This window comes from Haliaeetus leucocephalus, unplaced genomic scaffold (genome assembly GCF_000737465.1).
Source record: "Haliaeetus leucocephalus isolate CR32 unplaced genomic scaffold, Haliaeetus_leucocephalus-4.0 Scaffold120, whole genome shotgun sequence".
NCBI classification, from domain to species: domain Eukaryota; kingdom Metazoa; phylum Chordata; class Aves; order Accipitriformes; family Accipitridae; genus Haliaeetus; species Haliaeetus leucocephalus.
Genome location: NW_010972556.1, coordinates 250,478 through 266,722, shown reverse-complemented (window position 1 = coordinate 266,722; position 16,245 = coordinate 250,478). Strand labels below are relative to the sequence as shown.

General features: G+C 37.6%; 1 protein-coding gene across 1 annotated transcript in view; it reads right to left on the bottom strand.

Moving 5' to 3' along the window:
• Positions 1-3,706: 3,706 nt before the first annotated feature.
• The window catches only part of HCN1 (hyperpolarization activated cyclic nucleotide-gated potassium channel 1), a 190,630-nt gene continuing 178,091 nt past the window's right edge, over positions 3,707-16,245 (bottom strand). The window contains exons 8-9 of the mRNA XM_010585827.1: positions 6,433-6,597; positions 3,707-4,515 (exon numbers count right to left, since the gene is read on the bottom strand). Of these exons, the coding sequence (XP_010584129.1) occupies positions 3,707-4,515; positions 6,433-6,597 (974 nt within the window). The remainder of the gene's footprint in view (positions 4,516-6,432; positions 6,598-16,245) is intronic.

Genomic DNA, 16,245 nt, shown 5'->3' with positions numbered 1-16,245 from the left:
TCACTTAAAAACAACCCTTTGTTTCTTTTGGTTCTGTACACAAACATGTATGAAATAATAAGACTGTACTAAGTATCAAAGTATTTGACCCTGTGCAGCAAATGTAGACAGGACAACTGAATTTTGCTGCTAAACAAGAATTTTCTAGTACAGTGCTGGTCCTTTTGGAAATCATTTCATTGACTACAGTTGGAATGGAGCTATATCGTAGTAATGCAAAATAAAAAAGAATAACTAAATACCACTGAGAATAATTCACAATACACTTTACGATGCAATTTGAAAATACAACTACTCATGCTTGCTTCAATCAGAGTTTGTCAATCTAGGATTATATTGATACTACTGAAGTTAATGCAAAAAAATTATCTGCTGTTGGTTTGAATGGGCTATGCTTTTTCATTTGCAATGACCTGAAAAGTCACAGAAAATGAACACTACTTGCAAATCAATGTTTCCTTGAAATCTCAACTATTACACCCAAGTTCAGGAGTACGTCATCTGGGATTGGCACACACAGTAAGATAAACTGAAAATATGATAGGATACAGCTTCCTTAAGTTACACTAACAACTACTTGGGATTCTCTCCCAGGATATTTAAAATTTTAAATGTAAGTAAACTTCAGGTTTAAATATTTGTACTCAAGAAATATTACAGGTTAGTGGTAATGGCTTAAATGAGAGTTATGTGGGGAAAATGTTTTTAGCATAATGAATTCCTCTAATCTACAGAAGAAATATAGCTTAGGAATTGCTTGAGTAAATCAGGTAGTATCCTCGAATTTCTAAGCCCTCTTTTTCCTACAGTGCACATTATTAATCAGGCAGTTTTTTCCCCGCCTCCCCATACCTAGTGCATATCAATTCTGGGCTCAGAACAAATTCAAGAGAAACGCAAACAGTTCTTCTTTCATGGTAAAGCAAAACTTGGTCAGTTGTAAAGATATTGGAACAAAAAAATATTCATGGTTTTATTTTTTTATATTTTTTTTCAATTTATTAATAATCTTTTATATATATTTATTTATGGCTTTGAGCAAAGACAAAAGAAAAATCTAACTCATCCCTGATCATACAGTTATTGTAAGAATCAGCTCTACAGTCTTCCCAGCATCAGTAAGATCCAACCTTTTTCATTAATACATTTCATCCTGTACAGACATGAGATTTCATACTTATGGGCTTACTTATGTACAGAGAAAATAGGTCAGTTCTGAAACTAGCAATGGACCTTTATATTACAGGAATGTGAGTCATTTGTTTCTTAATCTAAGTATATGTACATTCATACATACATATATATATACGTATATAATTTTATACCCTGTACCATTTTTTTAAATTAACATACAAATCCTAGATATTGTCCACTCTATTACAAAGTCATTAAAAATTATTTATGGTTTCACTGAAAGACCATGTGAATTAATATTTCTTTATAGTGCTTAAAATAAAATAAAAATATATATAAAAATATTTCGCTACTAACCCCATTTCTCCTATCAAATGTAAACCTTAAACAGTTTGAAAGATCAGTATATGATCTTAATTAGCTGACAGAATTTGTTAGTATTAAAATAATATAAGGGGTATTGTACTGATAAATAAATGGTCTTGCAGCGTATCCATAATGTTCTAAACACTTTTAAACAATCATTTCCCCATATACTACTCTGGGCCACTTAAATTAATGGCAACAGTGTGTTAATGGGTTAATTACATTGATTTTTACCGGTGAGTGGGAGTCAGCAAAAACTGGAAGGTTTTTTCAGATTTTTATTTGATGTACCACTTTAGTAAAAGGCATAACAGGCAGCATGGGTTCAAGCTCTGTTAACTTTAGAATATTTACTTGGCTCTCAAGTACATCTGGATTCACTGCATTATGTAGTTTGTGATGTTATTTAATTTTTCCATGCATCATTAAACTCAGCATTAATGGGAAAAGAAGAACTCCTTTGCATTCACTTCCTTAACATGAGTCAGCTGGGTTTTAAGGAACAGAATATATGCTTGTATCACATCCATAATGCTGATTTTTCAATGAGTTAAATTATGACACATTTAGTTTCAGTCTCTATTTAATGTGACAAATCAGGCACAAATGATTACGAAAGAACTTTTTTTTTTTTTGTGGATAAGATAACATGAAGGTTTGAGCAAACAAAACAAAACATTCACAAAACAGTATGCTTTAACCCTGCTTTCTGTCACCGTTTCCTTTCTGTTTTGAAGACATAAAAAATAATAAACCTCATACCTATGGGCTATGTTTGACACTACATGCCTTAGGATATACTAACCATTTAATTACAATATACACAGAGCAAATCGTGCATTTCCAGACAGACTTGATGCTATATTATATTTATTTTTGTAAATTAACACCACAGTCAACTACAAAACTACAGTGAAGACACAGAAAGCACCTGAAAGCCTAAATCAAGCTGTGGTTTACGAATAATCTTTTAAATGAAAAACCTCACTTCTAGACTTAAACCAGAGATTCAAAGTCAGCATTATAGGAATTTTAAGGTAGACACAATTAACGAATGGTTATTATTTTCTAAGATACCATAAAGCCTTTTCCTACAATGGCTGACCGAACCTATTTTTAGTCATCTTTTTTTTTTTTTTTCTTTTTTTCCAAAGCATGCATGGAATATTCTCAGATGCTATTGAGGGCAAGGAGAAGAAAAGTGATGGTATTGGTGAAGTACAAGCGGTTTGCAGGATCAAGCGTACAATTTTGCATAAAACATTGCATGTAAAAGTAACATTGTAGGTTTTAAGCCATTGCATTACAATTTAACAGTTGTGTTGCACTTAGCTTTAACAAATTTTAAAACTGTAACTTTTGAAGTGAAGAGCAGAACCTAAATTCCTAAACAAAGACCTTGCAATGGTACACCACACAGCAGCTATTTTTGTTTGGGTCTAAAAAGTTATTTACAATGGCAATATTTATAGTCTTTGTAAAAGTCTTTAGCAATGTGAAGATCGAAGTCCACCCAGTTTTCTGAAACAACAGAAGGGTTGACATGTTGTGAGGTTACAACCTATCCAGAGGAGTGCTAGTGCCAGCCTTTTGACTGCAGGTGTTTGCAACTTATTTCTTTTCCAATCTAATTCCCAACAGAAAGTGCTAACATATGAAATGCAATGGGAAATAACAACTGAACTCTTCACGAGAAATTAACAATGTGTGTGCAATAAATGAAATAACAAAGGTTTCAGAACATGACTTGGTCAGTGCTATGTGTTAGTTAGATTGAAACTGCTCTTTCTTTTTTTTTTTTTCTTTAATAGACTTGTTTGAAGTTTGTTATTGTGTTGATAATTTTCCCATGAAAACAGCAAACCTCATAAAGAGAGAAATCTGTCAGACTGATTTTGAAGTCGACATGTTCAAAGTAATTAATATTACAGCTGAATTTAGACTTCTTTAATGGTTTCAGGAAAGGAAGACATGAATTCAAACAAGTTTTTTTAATTCCGGGGTGTTTTTTTGATATATATATATGTTTTTTATATATATATATGTATATATATATATATAAATTTTTACATTCGTTACGTAGGGCAAAGCTGTCTAAAGAATTTTTCTCATAGTAGACTGCTGGGGTACATTAGGAAACAGGCTAAAACAGTTCCGGGGACGGTGCTCAGTTTGTTACAAGTCTGTTGCTCCCAGCTACCGGGGATCATAAGTTTGACGCAAACCGCGGTTTGTCTCCCTCGGGCTCTGTGCTTAAGACTGTAGAAGAATCCCTTGGCAGGGGGGCCGGGGGCGGCGCGGCCCCCCGGTTGGGGGGGATGGCTCCCGAGGACATCTGTCGGAAAAGCGAGACCCGCTGGGGGACGGTGGCCCGGCCGGCCGGGGGCACGCTGGGGCCGGGGGCGGGCTGCGGGAGGGAGGCGAGGGACTCCCCCACGGTGGGGTGAGGCCTGGCGATCAGGGTGGAGATCTCGTGGGGCAGGGACGGCTGCGAGGCGGAGAGGGGCCGCACCTCCCGCGTCAGGTTGGTGTTGTGGAGGGCCTGGGTGCTCTTGTGGACCTCGCTCTTCTGCGCGGCCCCCGGGGGCTGCTGGGGCACCTGCGGCTGCTGCTGCATGAGGGAGAGCTGCGAGGCGGTCGGCGAGGCGTACTGGAAAGTTCGGCCGGCCAGAGGGCTCTGTACGGGTGGGCTGCAGACGGCAGTGGTGTAGGAGCAGGGCGAGAGGATGGCAGCCTGCTGGGCTGTCTGCGTGCTGGGCGAGGGGGAGTGCAGGCTTCCGTGGGACAGGCTGCCGGCGGTGTAGACGGGAGGGGACTGCGTCCTGACGCGCGACGCTGAGGCCGAGGTGCTGGAGTTCAGAGCGGGCACCTGCTGCAAGCTCGCCGGGGCGATGGTCTGCACCATCTCCCTGTCGTGCTTGACGATCTGCTTCAGGATCTCATTCTCCTGGTTGTTGAAAACCCCGGTGTTGAGGTCCTTCTGGAACTTCTGCAGGAGGATCGAGTTCTTCTTCCCTTCACAGAGAGGCAGAAGGGTTAGCGAGCCTGACACGCAGGGGCAGAGCCCCGCTCTGACTGTGCGCTTCAGCACCCCTGACCGAGGGCCGCACATCGGGAAAGCCTCAGCAAACCCTGGGCTGAGCAGGGGCCGCAGCTCGGCGGTGAGGCCCACACCGGGCACCGCCACAGCGACCCAGGCTGGCAGGCCGCTCCCAACGGCTGGCCTCCGCACACAGCCGGTCCCCCCCCTCTCTGCACCAGCACGGCGGGCTTTCGCAACACCACTGCGCTCAAAGGCACCTCGTCTTTCTGCGCCCCTTCGCTTGTAGCGTACTGCTGTTACTACAGTTGCTCTGGAAACGTAACCACGGTCATCTACGCGAGAACGGGGTGGAAAAAGCCATCGGGCTCTGCGTCTGTCACGTCTTTCTCTCTCGTTGCAAAACTGTCCTAATTTCCACCAAACCGTTACATAAGTTATAAATACACCTGCCGTTTAGCACACTCCCTGGAACTAATTATTAGACACTAGTAACCAGTGACCACTAGCTTGCAAGAAATCATCTTTTTAAATGTTTGTGAACTAATACGAACTCGCAGGTAACGTCACACCTGCTTACACAATAAAGGCTGCTGTACACTGTGTCCTGATGCCTGCTTGAGCTCTCAGCGTCTGCAAGGCGTAGACACTATTCTGTGTCATCAGACACACAGGAACACAATTGCACTCAGTTGTTTCTGGTTTTGAGAAAACACAGCACTTCAGACGGGACTGCTGCTCCAAGAGCAGACTGCACTTTACTGCTAATATGATTTGAGCACACATTACTTAGACGTGAACTACATTTCCTGAGAGTCTTGAGAGACAAACTGTAAGAGTTTGAAAAGACTTGATAATATAAATTAACGCACTGGGTGCTCACAATCTGCAGAATACTAAAACAGGTCTATACCTGTATTTCACTTTTTTACTCTTGCTATATGAAAGAAAACACGCTTTCTTCCAAATCACATCTTCAGCTTAGAATAGACAGCACAACGACACTGCCCTGCAATTCTTTCTGTATTCGCTTTGAAGAAACTGCAGACATAACTGTATTGAGAAAGAGTGATGTGGAGGAATCCTTTACACTGGAGTTTTCTTGTGAAGTTGAGGAAACACCACCAAACAGGATAAATGATTTTTTTTATGCACAGCTGCATTTTAAAACCAGTGTCAATAATGATGATCAGAGTGCAATTCTCCCAACCAAAGACCACGTATTTTATCTAGTATGTCCTATTTGAGAGGTCCAAATGTCTGGATGCAGAACAGCAGACTTCGCACACCCTGTTTTGATAATCTGCCATATCCTTCTGCCTTTCACTTGGATATTGTTGGCCTGCTTTTCTGATTGCAAGCAGATCTGAGTAATGCCAGTATGCAGCCATCAATGCTAGCAGTGCCCATGTTGCGAGGAAAATGAGAGCCCTGCTGCAAAGGATTAATTCACTTCAACAAACACGGGTTTTGTGAGTGCTGAGAGGCTTCAGCTCTTCCCAGCATTATGGATGTCATCTGTAAACAACTTATGTAGGAAAATGTCATCTACTGCTCATGAAACAGCAAAAGCCCTATCAAGTGCTGAGGGCAGCAGAAGAAATACACAGGATTAATAAATAATACTAATGATAATTAAAGTATATAAAATAATCCTCAGAGGAGTATGAGAGCTTTCTAAAACTCAAAGACTTTTATTATTTAAAAGTCAGATTGCAGAATTTCTTGTCTGGACACATGTCTTATTCATAGATCAACAGAACATTTACTGCAGTGTAACAGAAACAAAACTTTTAAGAAGTGTTTATTTGAGGCATTTTTGTCCTGCAACTCAAGGAAAAGAAAAGGTAGAAAGATTTTAAGAATTCCTAATATGGGAAAAAAAATTATACCTATCCTGTCAAGTCTATCAATTGCCACCGTTTCAAAGGCCCTTCTCATCATGGGGTACTCTTCCAGAACCTCGTTGAAATTGTCCACTGAGAGGGAATACAGGCGACAGTACGTGTCTGCTCGTACGCTGGCAGTTCGACGGCCCTTGGTCAAAAGGCAAATCTCTGGGGAGAGAAAGATTCAACACACACAGAAAACAAAGAAGTTAGTGAACCATGTGAAAGTTAAAAGCTAGGAAGTGACTCGGTGCTAATAAGTATTAATTCAGTACTCAGCCGTAATTTTTCTATTGCAAGGTTGCAGGGACAATTCTGAAGGTGTTTGATTCTATTTTTGCTACTCTGAAAAAGTAACTAATGTCCTTTAAGACCCCTGCTTATAGGTTTTCTCAGTCTGGACTCTGATTTTATCAAGCCTTTTTAAAAAAAATTCTTCAGGTTGTAAGAAAGGATTCATCAGCTGTCAAACACAGCTTGCTGACTCAATTAACCCAAGTGATTCTATTGATTTTTTAAAAAATATCCAGCTGACATAAAGGACCAATTTCTTTAATCATTCACCAGATTTACTTAACTAACTTAATACATGATATAATGATATTTGAATATAAGAGCTGTTCTAGGAAAAAATGCTTCAAGCATGAAAATGCCTTCTGTTTCTTTGGGTTTTATGTCCTAGGGATTTTGGGAGAGTAAACATGATTTTAGACTTTTTTTCTCATTGGGCTAAAACCCAGAACCCTTTTAACCTCTGCTTACTCTATTTGATTAGTCTAGTAGCCTTTCTCTGCAAGTGCCTCCAGCATGAATTCATCATTCTGGAACAGAGGAGACCAAAGCCATATGCAGAGTCTCAAGAAACAGCCCCAAACTTCCAACTGCTGATTCTTGAATCCACAGGAAGAGGGTTACTGGATAAATGCCAAAGTCAATGTCCAAGGCTAGTAACAGTAAAACATATGGGGAAGAATATTTATTTATTTTAAAATACAAAAAAATTAAAAAGTCTATTGCAAAAAGAAATGCTTGAGTTGGCCCCATTTTCTGGGGAAATCAAGCTGGGGAATAAGAAATATCTTAGAGATATCAACAACTGTTGGGCTCAGCCAGGGTGAGAAATAGTTTCCCTACCCAGTTCTAGCAGTCAAGAGCAGTAAGTTCATATTGGTTCATATTTAAGTACTGGCTAGGAAACTGTCTCCTACCCTGCTTGTGTGTCTATCACAATCATTCTCAATCTCAATCAAATTATCATTCTCAAGTGTGGAAAACCAAATATTCTTCATTAACAAAAATAAAGAATTCAGCAGGCTTTATATCAGATCTATAAAGTGCTAGCATAGTTCCTTCTTTTTTTGTATGTCTTTAACAAAATATTTTTTTTATTGATCTAGAATGTAAAGAGCCTTGATGGTTTTTCGTCTCATACTTCTTGTTGAAGAATTTCCACATGCCACCTAACCCTGAAGGCTTAGGGGCTAAGATGCTTAAATAATAGTGGATAAATCAAAGCAAATTAACATGAGGCCAGTACTAGCACAAAATGTACTTAAAGTCCAACAGCTTTGGGGAGAATTTATAGCGACTAATGGATATGGAAAGAGTCTTCACCTAATGTCCCTCACAAAACTTGATGCCCATGAAGTAATGACAGTTTATTGTAAAGAGCCAGCCAGGTCAAAGAGAAGTCAGTCCTTTCCTCTTCTATTCCCTAGCTCACCCTGACCCCTTCTCCTTTTATTGAACCCACTGCATTTTAGTTACAAGAGTGAGAAGGACATTTTGCCCAAAGGGAGCAGTTAAATGCAGTGAAATGCCTGCTCCATTTCCTAAAATATTCTTTAGATCTCACACAGAATAAAGTTTTACAATACATGGCTGAATTTAGAGATAACTTAACTAGCTAGAAAATCTGGGTGACTAATGATCACCTCTTGATTTGCAGCTTTCTTCACTTAAAATTGCTGCAAATAATACTAGAGACATAAGGAGATGTCTTCTGCTACACGCAACAAATCTTATTGAGTACTTGAGTTTAGAAAACATCACATGCCCCAAACAAAACAAATGTTGACTATGGATCCCAACCATTCTGAAAAGTGTTAAAAAAAATGGAGGAAGTACTGTGTTCATCATTATTAATCTCTAACACTGGTTTTAGACTACTTTAACAAGAACGATGGGAAGAAACCATAAGAGACAATGTTAGACTTCATCACAGGACAATGGGACCATGGAATTCATGGATATTACTGCAATAAATAGAATTATTTTTTCCCCTTCTTTCATCTTTTATTATTCTTGTCAAGTAAGGGGAATGGAAAGAATCACTGAAAGCTATACATTTTATTCTGCAAACCTTGTCAGTCCACAACTTCTGGTTGAAGAACACCTTTTTGGAAGGCTCTTAATAACCATAATAGAGTCTTCTAGTTAGATAAGATAATAAAGGATGGATCAGAAAAGGTATGCCAAATCTCCCAGCACTTAGAAACTGATCAGGGAGTGCCACCGTGGAGCTTGTCTGCTCAGGAAGCAGGGAAAGCTTCATGTTCTCAGCTCCAGTTGAACGGTCTCATTCAAAAGATGAACTACAGCCTTCTGACAGGAAAAGTAGCATGTGATGAATACCCATGTAATGCATTTCCAGCAATGTTTCTTGAGTGATTGGAGTTGTATTATAGTCACTGATACATCATCTATATTGCTTTGTTATATATATCAACAGCATCATTTTTACTGTGGCGACAAGACTAATGTGCTTTTTAATTGTATGTGTTCTGTATTTAAGTTCATAACATCTATTGCCTATTTGTTTGGAACAAACTCTCAAACATAGTAAGACATAATATATGAAATCTCATTTACCTGGACCGGACAGGAAGAACACAGAATGTCAAAATGTGTTCCCATCAAACACTTGTGTTCTTCTAAATAAATCAAAGTTGTTTTGTTTTGTTATTTTTAACAAATAAATAAACAATAGACTTCATGAAAAGAACATATTTAAAATGAGTCTTAGTGGCATCAAGTACCCCAGGTGCCCTCAACAATTATGCTCTCCTTCAATTCATTTAAAAAGACTATGAAATACAAACAACAGCACAGGAGTGTGCAGTAAAACACAAAGGGCACAGACTATTTTCAAACAGCTTGAACAAACAAGGTTCTCTATTAGCATAAAAAGAAGGCAGTGGCAGCATATTATTCACTAATATTCCCATCTGTGGTTGGCATGGTGCAATGCCTTCATGCTGACACTTTCAAAGTGTCAAATACTTCTATCTTTCCTTTCCAAACAAAAGAATGTCTTCAATTCCAATTAATAATTATGAATTAGGCTACAATGAACCTGTAATTCAACTCTTAATGCAAATTTTACTTTAACTATTTAATCTCTTTAGACAACTGTTCCCTAGAACATTCTGAAACAAATGTCAATCACTGCACTAATGAAAAATGACTCTCTGAAAGCACTAAACGATGTTAAAAACATTCATTTGTTCTTGCAGTCCATATTTAATACAATGTAATACATTTGGCTGTGAAAATCACAATTTGTGTTCTCCTAGCATCAGATCTTTCCCACAGAACAATGCAGCTCTCAAAAGAACATGGACAAGGGCTCAAATATAATGTACTTTCTGCTGTCAAGACATTGACTAAAAAGTGCGATGATAAAAGTTTAAGGCTAAGTGTGTTCTGAAGTTTATAACTGTAATAATCAAAACTGATCACCAATATATCAGTTGCACACATAAATGGGACATAGTTTAGTGGTGGACTTGGCAGTGTTATGTTAGTGGTTGGACTCAATGATCTTAAAGGTCTTTTCCAACCTAAACGATTCTATGATTCTACGACTCTATGGCAGTATTTCAGCAAGAGCACCAGGTTCAGTTTTTGGAACACCATGAATTTCTAAAGAAGCTTGCCCATAACTGTATCTCGTAAAACACTGAATGTGTAGATCATATTTTATTATTGCATTAGTGTGGCAGAACACTCTGGATAGGAAATTTTACATACCTGAAAGACAGCACTAAGGAAGACTGATTTTGGGAAAACCTGAATGAGTTAAAGTGAACGACACAGCCCATAGGATGACCTTTAAAGAATTAGGATTAGTAGGCCTTTTGTAAGGGCTACAGTTTTGGTTCCAACTGAGATCAAGTTCATTGTTCTTGTAGATTGTATTGATATGCCACTGCAGGTAATAATTTTCTCCTCCCTTGTTGCTATGTGATTCCAAAATGTTTTTTTCCTCAAGAAAATAACTGCTTTGGATGTGGGAGCAGTTCACCTCTAGCATCATTTGTGATATTCCATTTCTTTCTTGTCTTTGCTGGATGTGTACGTGGATTAGCTATCCTAGCAGTAAATTCCTGTTTCCACTTTGTATAGACCTAGGAAAAACTCTTTTTTACTCCCAGAAGCTGTACAGTTTATCTGACAGTCTAGCACCTATCCATTAACCGTCAGTTCATTTTCCATATAAATTATACTCCAGATGTAATTACTCTACTTTCTATGCCACATTAACATTTGAGCAGAGATTTAAAAACTTCAAAAATCAAAATAACAATATAAAGTTGCCTTGCAGATGAAATGTGCCCACCAACTGATAAACTGTTGATAAAGGAAACAGTTATGAGTCCAGGAGTTAGCTAGTTCCTTAAAGGACACTAAACTGGTCCTGTCTCCATGGAACATATTTCTTAGATTAAGATGGTGTATAGTAATATGTAGAAAATTAACATAATTAATTATTATCATATGCAGCTTTGTTTTACAAGGACACAAAGACCAGAATTAAAGCAAAAGTTCACTTTACTAGGTGCAGGAATTAATTTTTTGTAGTAATGAATAAATGAGTTAACTAGTGTCTTAGTCATATAGTACTCTCCATATTAAAAATAAGAAAAAATAATTAGCAGTTTCTATGCATTTCTGAACTACAGCAGCTTATTAAGTGCTCTGTCCCCTTCCAAAGCTGTAAGAGGTTTCCCATCATCTGTCAGATTTAACATTACAGGATCTAATGAAGTGTCCTTCCAGCTGAGGACAGCTGACTATTGCTTCAGTTCCTCAGCAGGAAACTTATTTCATCTTGTAGCAGGCATATACATTGCTGTGCAAATGGGCAAGCATTTATTCAGACCATCTGGTTACCTTCAGCAGCAGAAGAAAGATGGAATATCAAAGCAATTCAAAGGCTTGGGTCAGTCGGTCTAACGTATTTGGGAATGTTTTATGAGAACAGGACAGTGGATTAGAGTCTTGATTATTTTATAGGGAGCAATGAGTTACTAAACTATTATAGACAAAACTTAGATGTACAAAAGCTCTTTCCATCCACCCATCTTGTAAGTCTTCAGAGCAAGTTTCTCAGAACTACCAGGTTTAGGTTATTCTTTTCTAACGTAACCCTACATAACAGCAACATTCTGGCATGTTGCAAAAATCAATAGTTCTTGATTTGCTTCAAGCTACTGAAGTTGTTGACTGACCAGAAACTAGCTAATGAGCACTTTCTTGGTGTGCCAGTCACAGGAAGGTACCTTCAGCTCAGGGCACTGTGCTCCCAGCTTTACAACAGGTAATGCGAGTGATGTTTTTCTTTTTAGGAAAGGACTATATAAACTTCAAGCAATTAAAAAAACCCAACCAGTAAGCTTCTAGACACCCCATTCTTTCAGAATGGAGTGATTTCCCAGTTCCATGTTGACTTAACCATCTCTAATACAGAAAACGGGGAGAAACTGTTTCATATGATAAAAATGTGATTGCTTTAACACATACTTCTGCATTTCTGTCTCCTATTTCTTTATTAAACTTTGGAAAACATAAAATGCACCTACTTATCATTTTTTTCTAACTTTTTAATGTAGTCTTTTTATCTTTCAATGTATTATCACTAGTGCATAAAATGGAAAATCCAGGAATATGCTGCTTTTTTGCTATAGACACTAAAATGACTACCATCAGGTCTTATGATTAGTCAGAATGTAGCTGACAGCAATTAAATGAGTTTCAGTAATCTATTTTCTAAAAAAAAAAAAAGATTAAATGCTATGCCACATAGCTATGCAGTTTTATTTTGCAGTTGTTTTGCAAAACAGTATTTACATTCACATTAGTCACAACGGTGGAGGAAAAAAAAAATGAAGTGATATGCCCCAAATCCAGATCTATGGAGTGGATGGAAATGAAAAGGCTCAGGTAACATTTAGCTCTGAATTCAGTCCTATATTTAAGAAACCTTAAAATATAATCACTGCTCAACAGGAACATTCCTGCAGCAAAGGAGAGAACTTAAGGAGGAAGGAAAATGGAGGCATTAAGGAGGAATGAAAATGGAGACATTTACTGCCTTTTACAGCCAGGTTTGTAATCTTGACTGTCCAAAAGAAAGCTAAGCAAAACCTACACCATTTCCCACCTCATTTACACTAAATATGGAATTGAAGACAAGACAGTTTGAGTTTGAGTTTGTCAAAGTGAGAAATAGCAGACACTGCTTGCATGACCTCTTCATTTAAAAAAATGCCAACAACAATTGTCTGTAAAGTTGATTTCAGATATCTGGGTTCATCAACCAGACAGAGAGTTCATGAAGGAGGCCTGGATACAGTGCTGAGCAGTTACTATTTTGAAGAGGGACTGAAAATGGCCAATTACAATTAAGGGTCCAAAACAACTTCCTTAATGCCTCACTCAGTTGCACTCTTCTGTCACTTTTTGAACTATTTACCTAAACCTAATTTGAATGTATCTATTTGTGTTAGTTGTTGCCCTTATATAGTCATCCTATTAAAAAAACTATTAAAAAAGCCTAATAGGTTAGTTTATTTCACATTTCTATTGCTTGTTTGTAGTAATTTGAAATTTCTGGCTCCGAAGACTCTGACACATGAGTTCTCAGCATGTTCATTGCTTAATTTTTTCTGATTTTATTTAATTTAACAGAACAAATAAAAGAAATGGAAAATGTGCCTGAACCAGGAAGGTTGAAATTGTCAATTTTTTAAACAGAAAAAGATTAGAAAAAGGTGAATTACACCTCTCAATATATCAATTAAAAATGCAAAAATGTATTTTGTTCAGTAAGCTAGAGACTCAGGCTTACTGACTTGTGGAATTCTCCCCTCAACAAGTTAGGAACATGATTCTTGTTTGCAAATACCTCTCCCTTCTTGCCAGCACCCCTACCAGCTAAGATAATTTCTCCATCCTGATGATGTCCCATATGTATCATGTCATATATCTGAGGAGAGGAAGAGAATGCAATGGGGACTAAAAAGAATATTTTCTTTTATGTTTGAGGATGACATGATCCTGTGGTGTATAGCCAATAGTAGTAATAGTGGTTTGAGTTTTCTTAAGGCAGGAAATGGTCAGCAAGAAAAACAAGCAGATGATAAGGGATATCAGCACCCCCCTAAACAGTATTTTACCAGTCCTTTTCATCTAGAATGTTACCCTTGGGGCACATTCCCCACATTTAGAAAAAGGACGGTTTGCCTCCAAAGCCACTCCAAGGCAAGAAGGAACCTTCAAAATGGATGAGTTAGAAGCAGCTGGAGACATATCCATGATAGGCTTTTAATAACAATTTTCCTGATCTAAAATACAGGTGAAAGATGATTAGTTCTTTTGCTATATTTTTGTCCATTACTCTATTCCCTAAAGGTCTCCCTCCCAAGCCTTCCTTCGCTTAACCTTTGTATATGTATGAAAAATGTTCAGTACAGTAAGTGGTCTAATTAAAGAGGTTCTATTCTTTTTTTTTCCTTTTTTTTTTTTTTTTTTCCCCCTAACAGTATTTCTAAATGGCTGTCCTGGTTTTGGCTGGGATAGAGTTAATTTTCTTCTTAGTATCTGGTACAGTGTGTTTTGGATTTAGTATGAGAATAATGTTGATATCACACTGATGTTTTATTTGTTGCTAAGTAGCACTTATCCCAAGTCAAGGACTTTTCAGTTTCTGCTGCTCTGCCAGCAAGCAGGTGCACAAGAAGCTGGGAGGGAGCATGGCCAGGACAACTGACCTGAACTAGCCAAAGCGATATTCCATACCATACAGCATCACGCTCAGTATATAAACTGGGGGAGTTGGCTGGGAGGCGCAGATTGCTGCTCAGCATTGGTGAGCGGGTGGTGAGCAATTACATTGTGCATCACTTGTCTTTTCTTGGGTTTTATTTATCTTTTTTTGTTATAATAATAATAATAATAATAATAATTTTTGTTATATTTTATTTACTTTAGTTATTAAACCATTCTTATCTCAACCCACGAGTTTTACTTCTTTTTTTTCAACTCTCCTTCCCAGCCCATTGGGAGCAGGGAAGAATGAGCAAGTGGCTGTGTAGTCCCTAGTTGCTGGCCAGAATTAAACCATGACATTGGCAGACAGGTACATTAATTTCATTGGAGGTAGCACAAATTTCCTGGGGGAACAATTACTCTTCCAAAAAAGAATTGCCTAACTCTCATTGACCCAAACTTTGATAGGATTTATAGAGGAATACTATTTTAAAAAACATTTCGTATTTATTTAGGTTTTGACAACAAGCCTGAAAGTATGCTCCTTTCTTTACTTTGCCCCAAGTTTGTCTTTTATGCCACCCACCTATGAGAAGCCCGTTTCTTGAAACAACTTTTGTTCTTACCAGTCCATTTCATTGAATAAGGCTTAATACACTACTTTAGAGCAGCTCTGAGAAAAGCAGTGTGATAACCTGCTACTAATTTGGATGTTTTGAGACTTACTCAGAGCAGGCCTCTTATTATTTCTGTGTGAATTCCATTAAACTTGGCAGAGCCTTTAAATATTATCTACCGTGATATAAGCAAATGCTGATACAGAAAAAGACATTTTGGGCATATATTAATTTTCAAGGCACATTTGGATGCAATAAGCCAGTCCATTTTAGCCATTCTCTAATGACATTTGTAATTTTTGACAAGACTGATATATAACTGGATGTTTTTAAGTTCTTGTATTTCCTGTAAAGCTAATGCTGATAAACTATTAAGCATATTTCATTGTAATATGCTTAATATATGTTGACAGTATAATTTAATTCTTTTCAGAAAGGTTGTTAGTCATAATTACTTTTACATCAAGAAAGACAGCCAAATATCCATGGTTAGAATACAACTGCCTTTATAAAAAGTGGCAAGTTATCTGACCAGAGACATTTTATGTTCCATCCTGACCTCTCTTTTTTCTATCTGAAGGTACTGAAAATAGTTGGGGCCAAGTTTTCATGACTAGAGCAAACAGAGGCCAGTAACATTTCTTACATCGTGCCTATTTTCTGTTGTTAACTCAAATTCTTCTGAGAAAGCTCTGTTTGATAGAACAGAAGTTTAGGATCATTATATAAAATAGAAATGCAAGTCCTTATTTATCTTCAATGCTACTTACAACACAGCATCCATACATTTTTATTCTACTTTAATGAAATGTTCTTTCTACCAAGTGAGACTGAGATAGTCTATTTATTATCTTGAAAAAGCTCATAATTTGACCGATATGAATTTTATTTTCTTTAAAAAAAAATAAACAAGCTTAGACTCCAAGATAATGTGCTTAAGTACAGATTTAGCTTTCATACTGGCTGGGTCAAAGGCCAAAAGTGATTTTGTGTAATTAATTTATGCCTACTTTTGGTCAGATGGTTGCCTATGCCCTGTTGTAAAAAGCCACAAAGTCCCTATGTATTCAATGTTAAGCTCTTGTCGTCCTGAGTTTGGCAAACAATAACAGTTACAAATTAAACTATTCAACTTGAATTTAAGTGG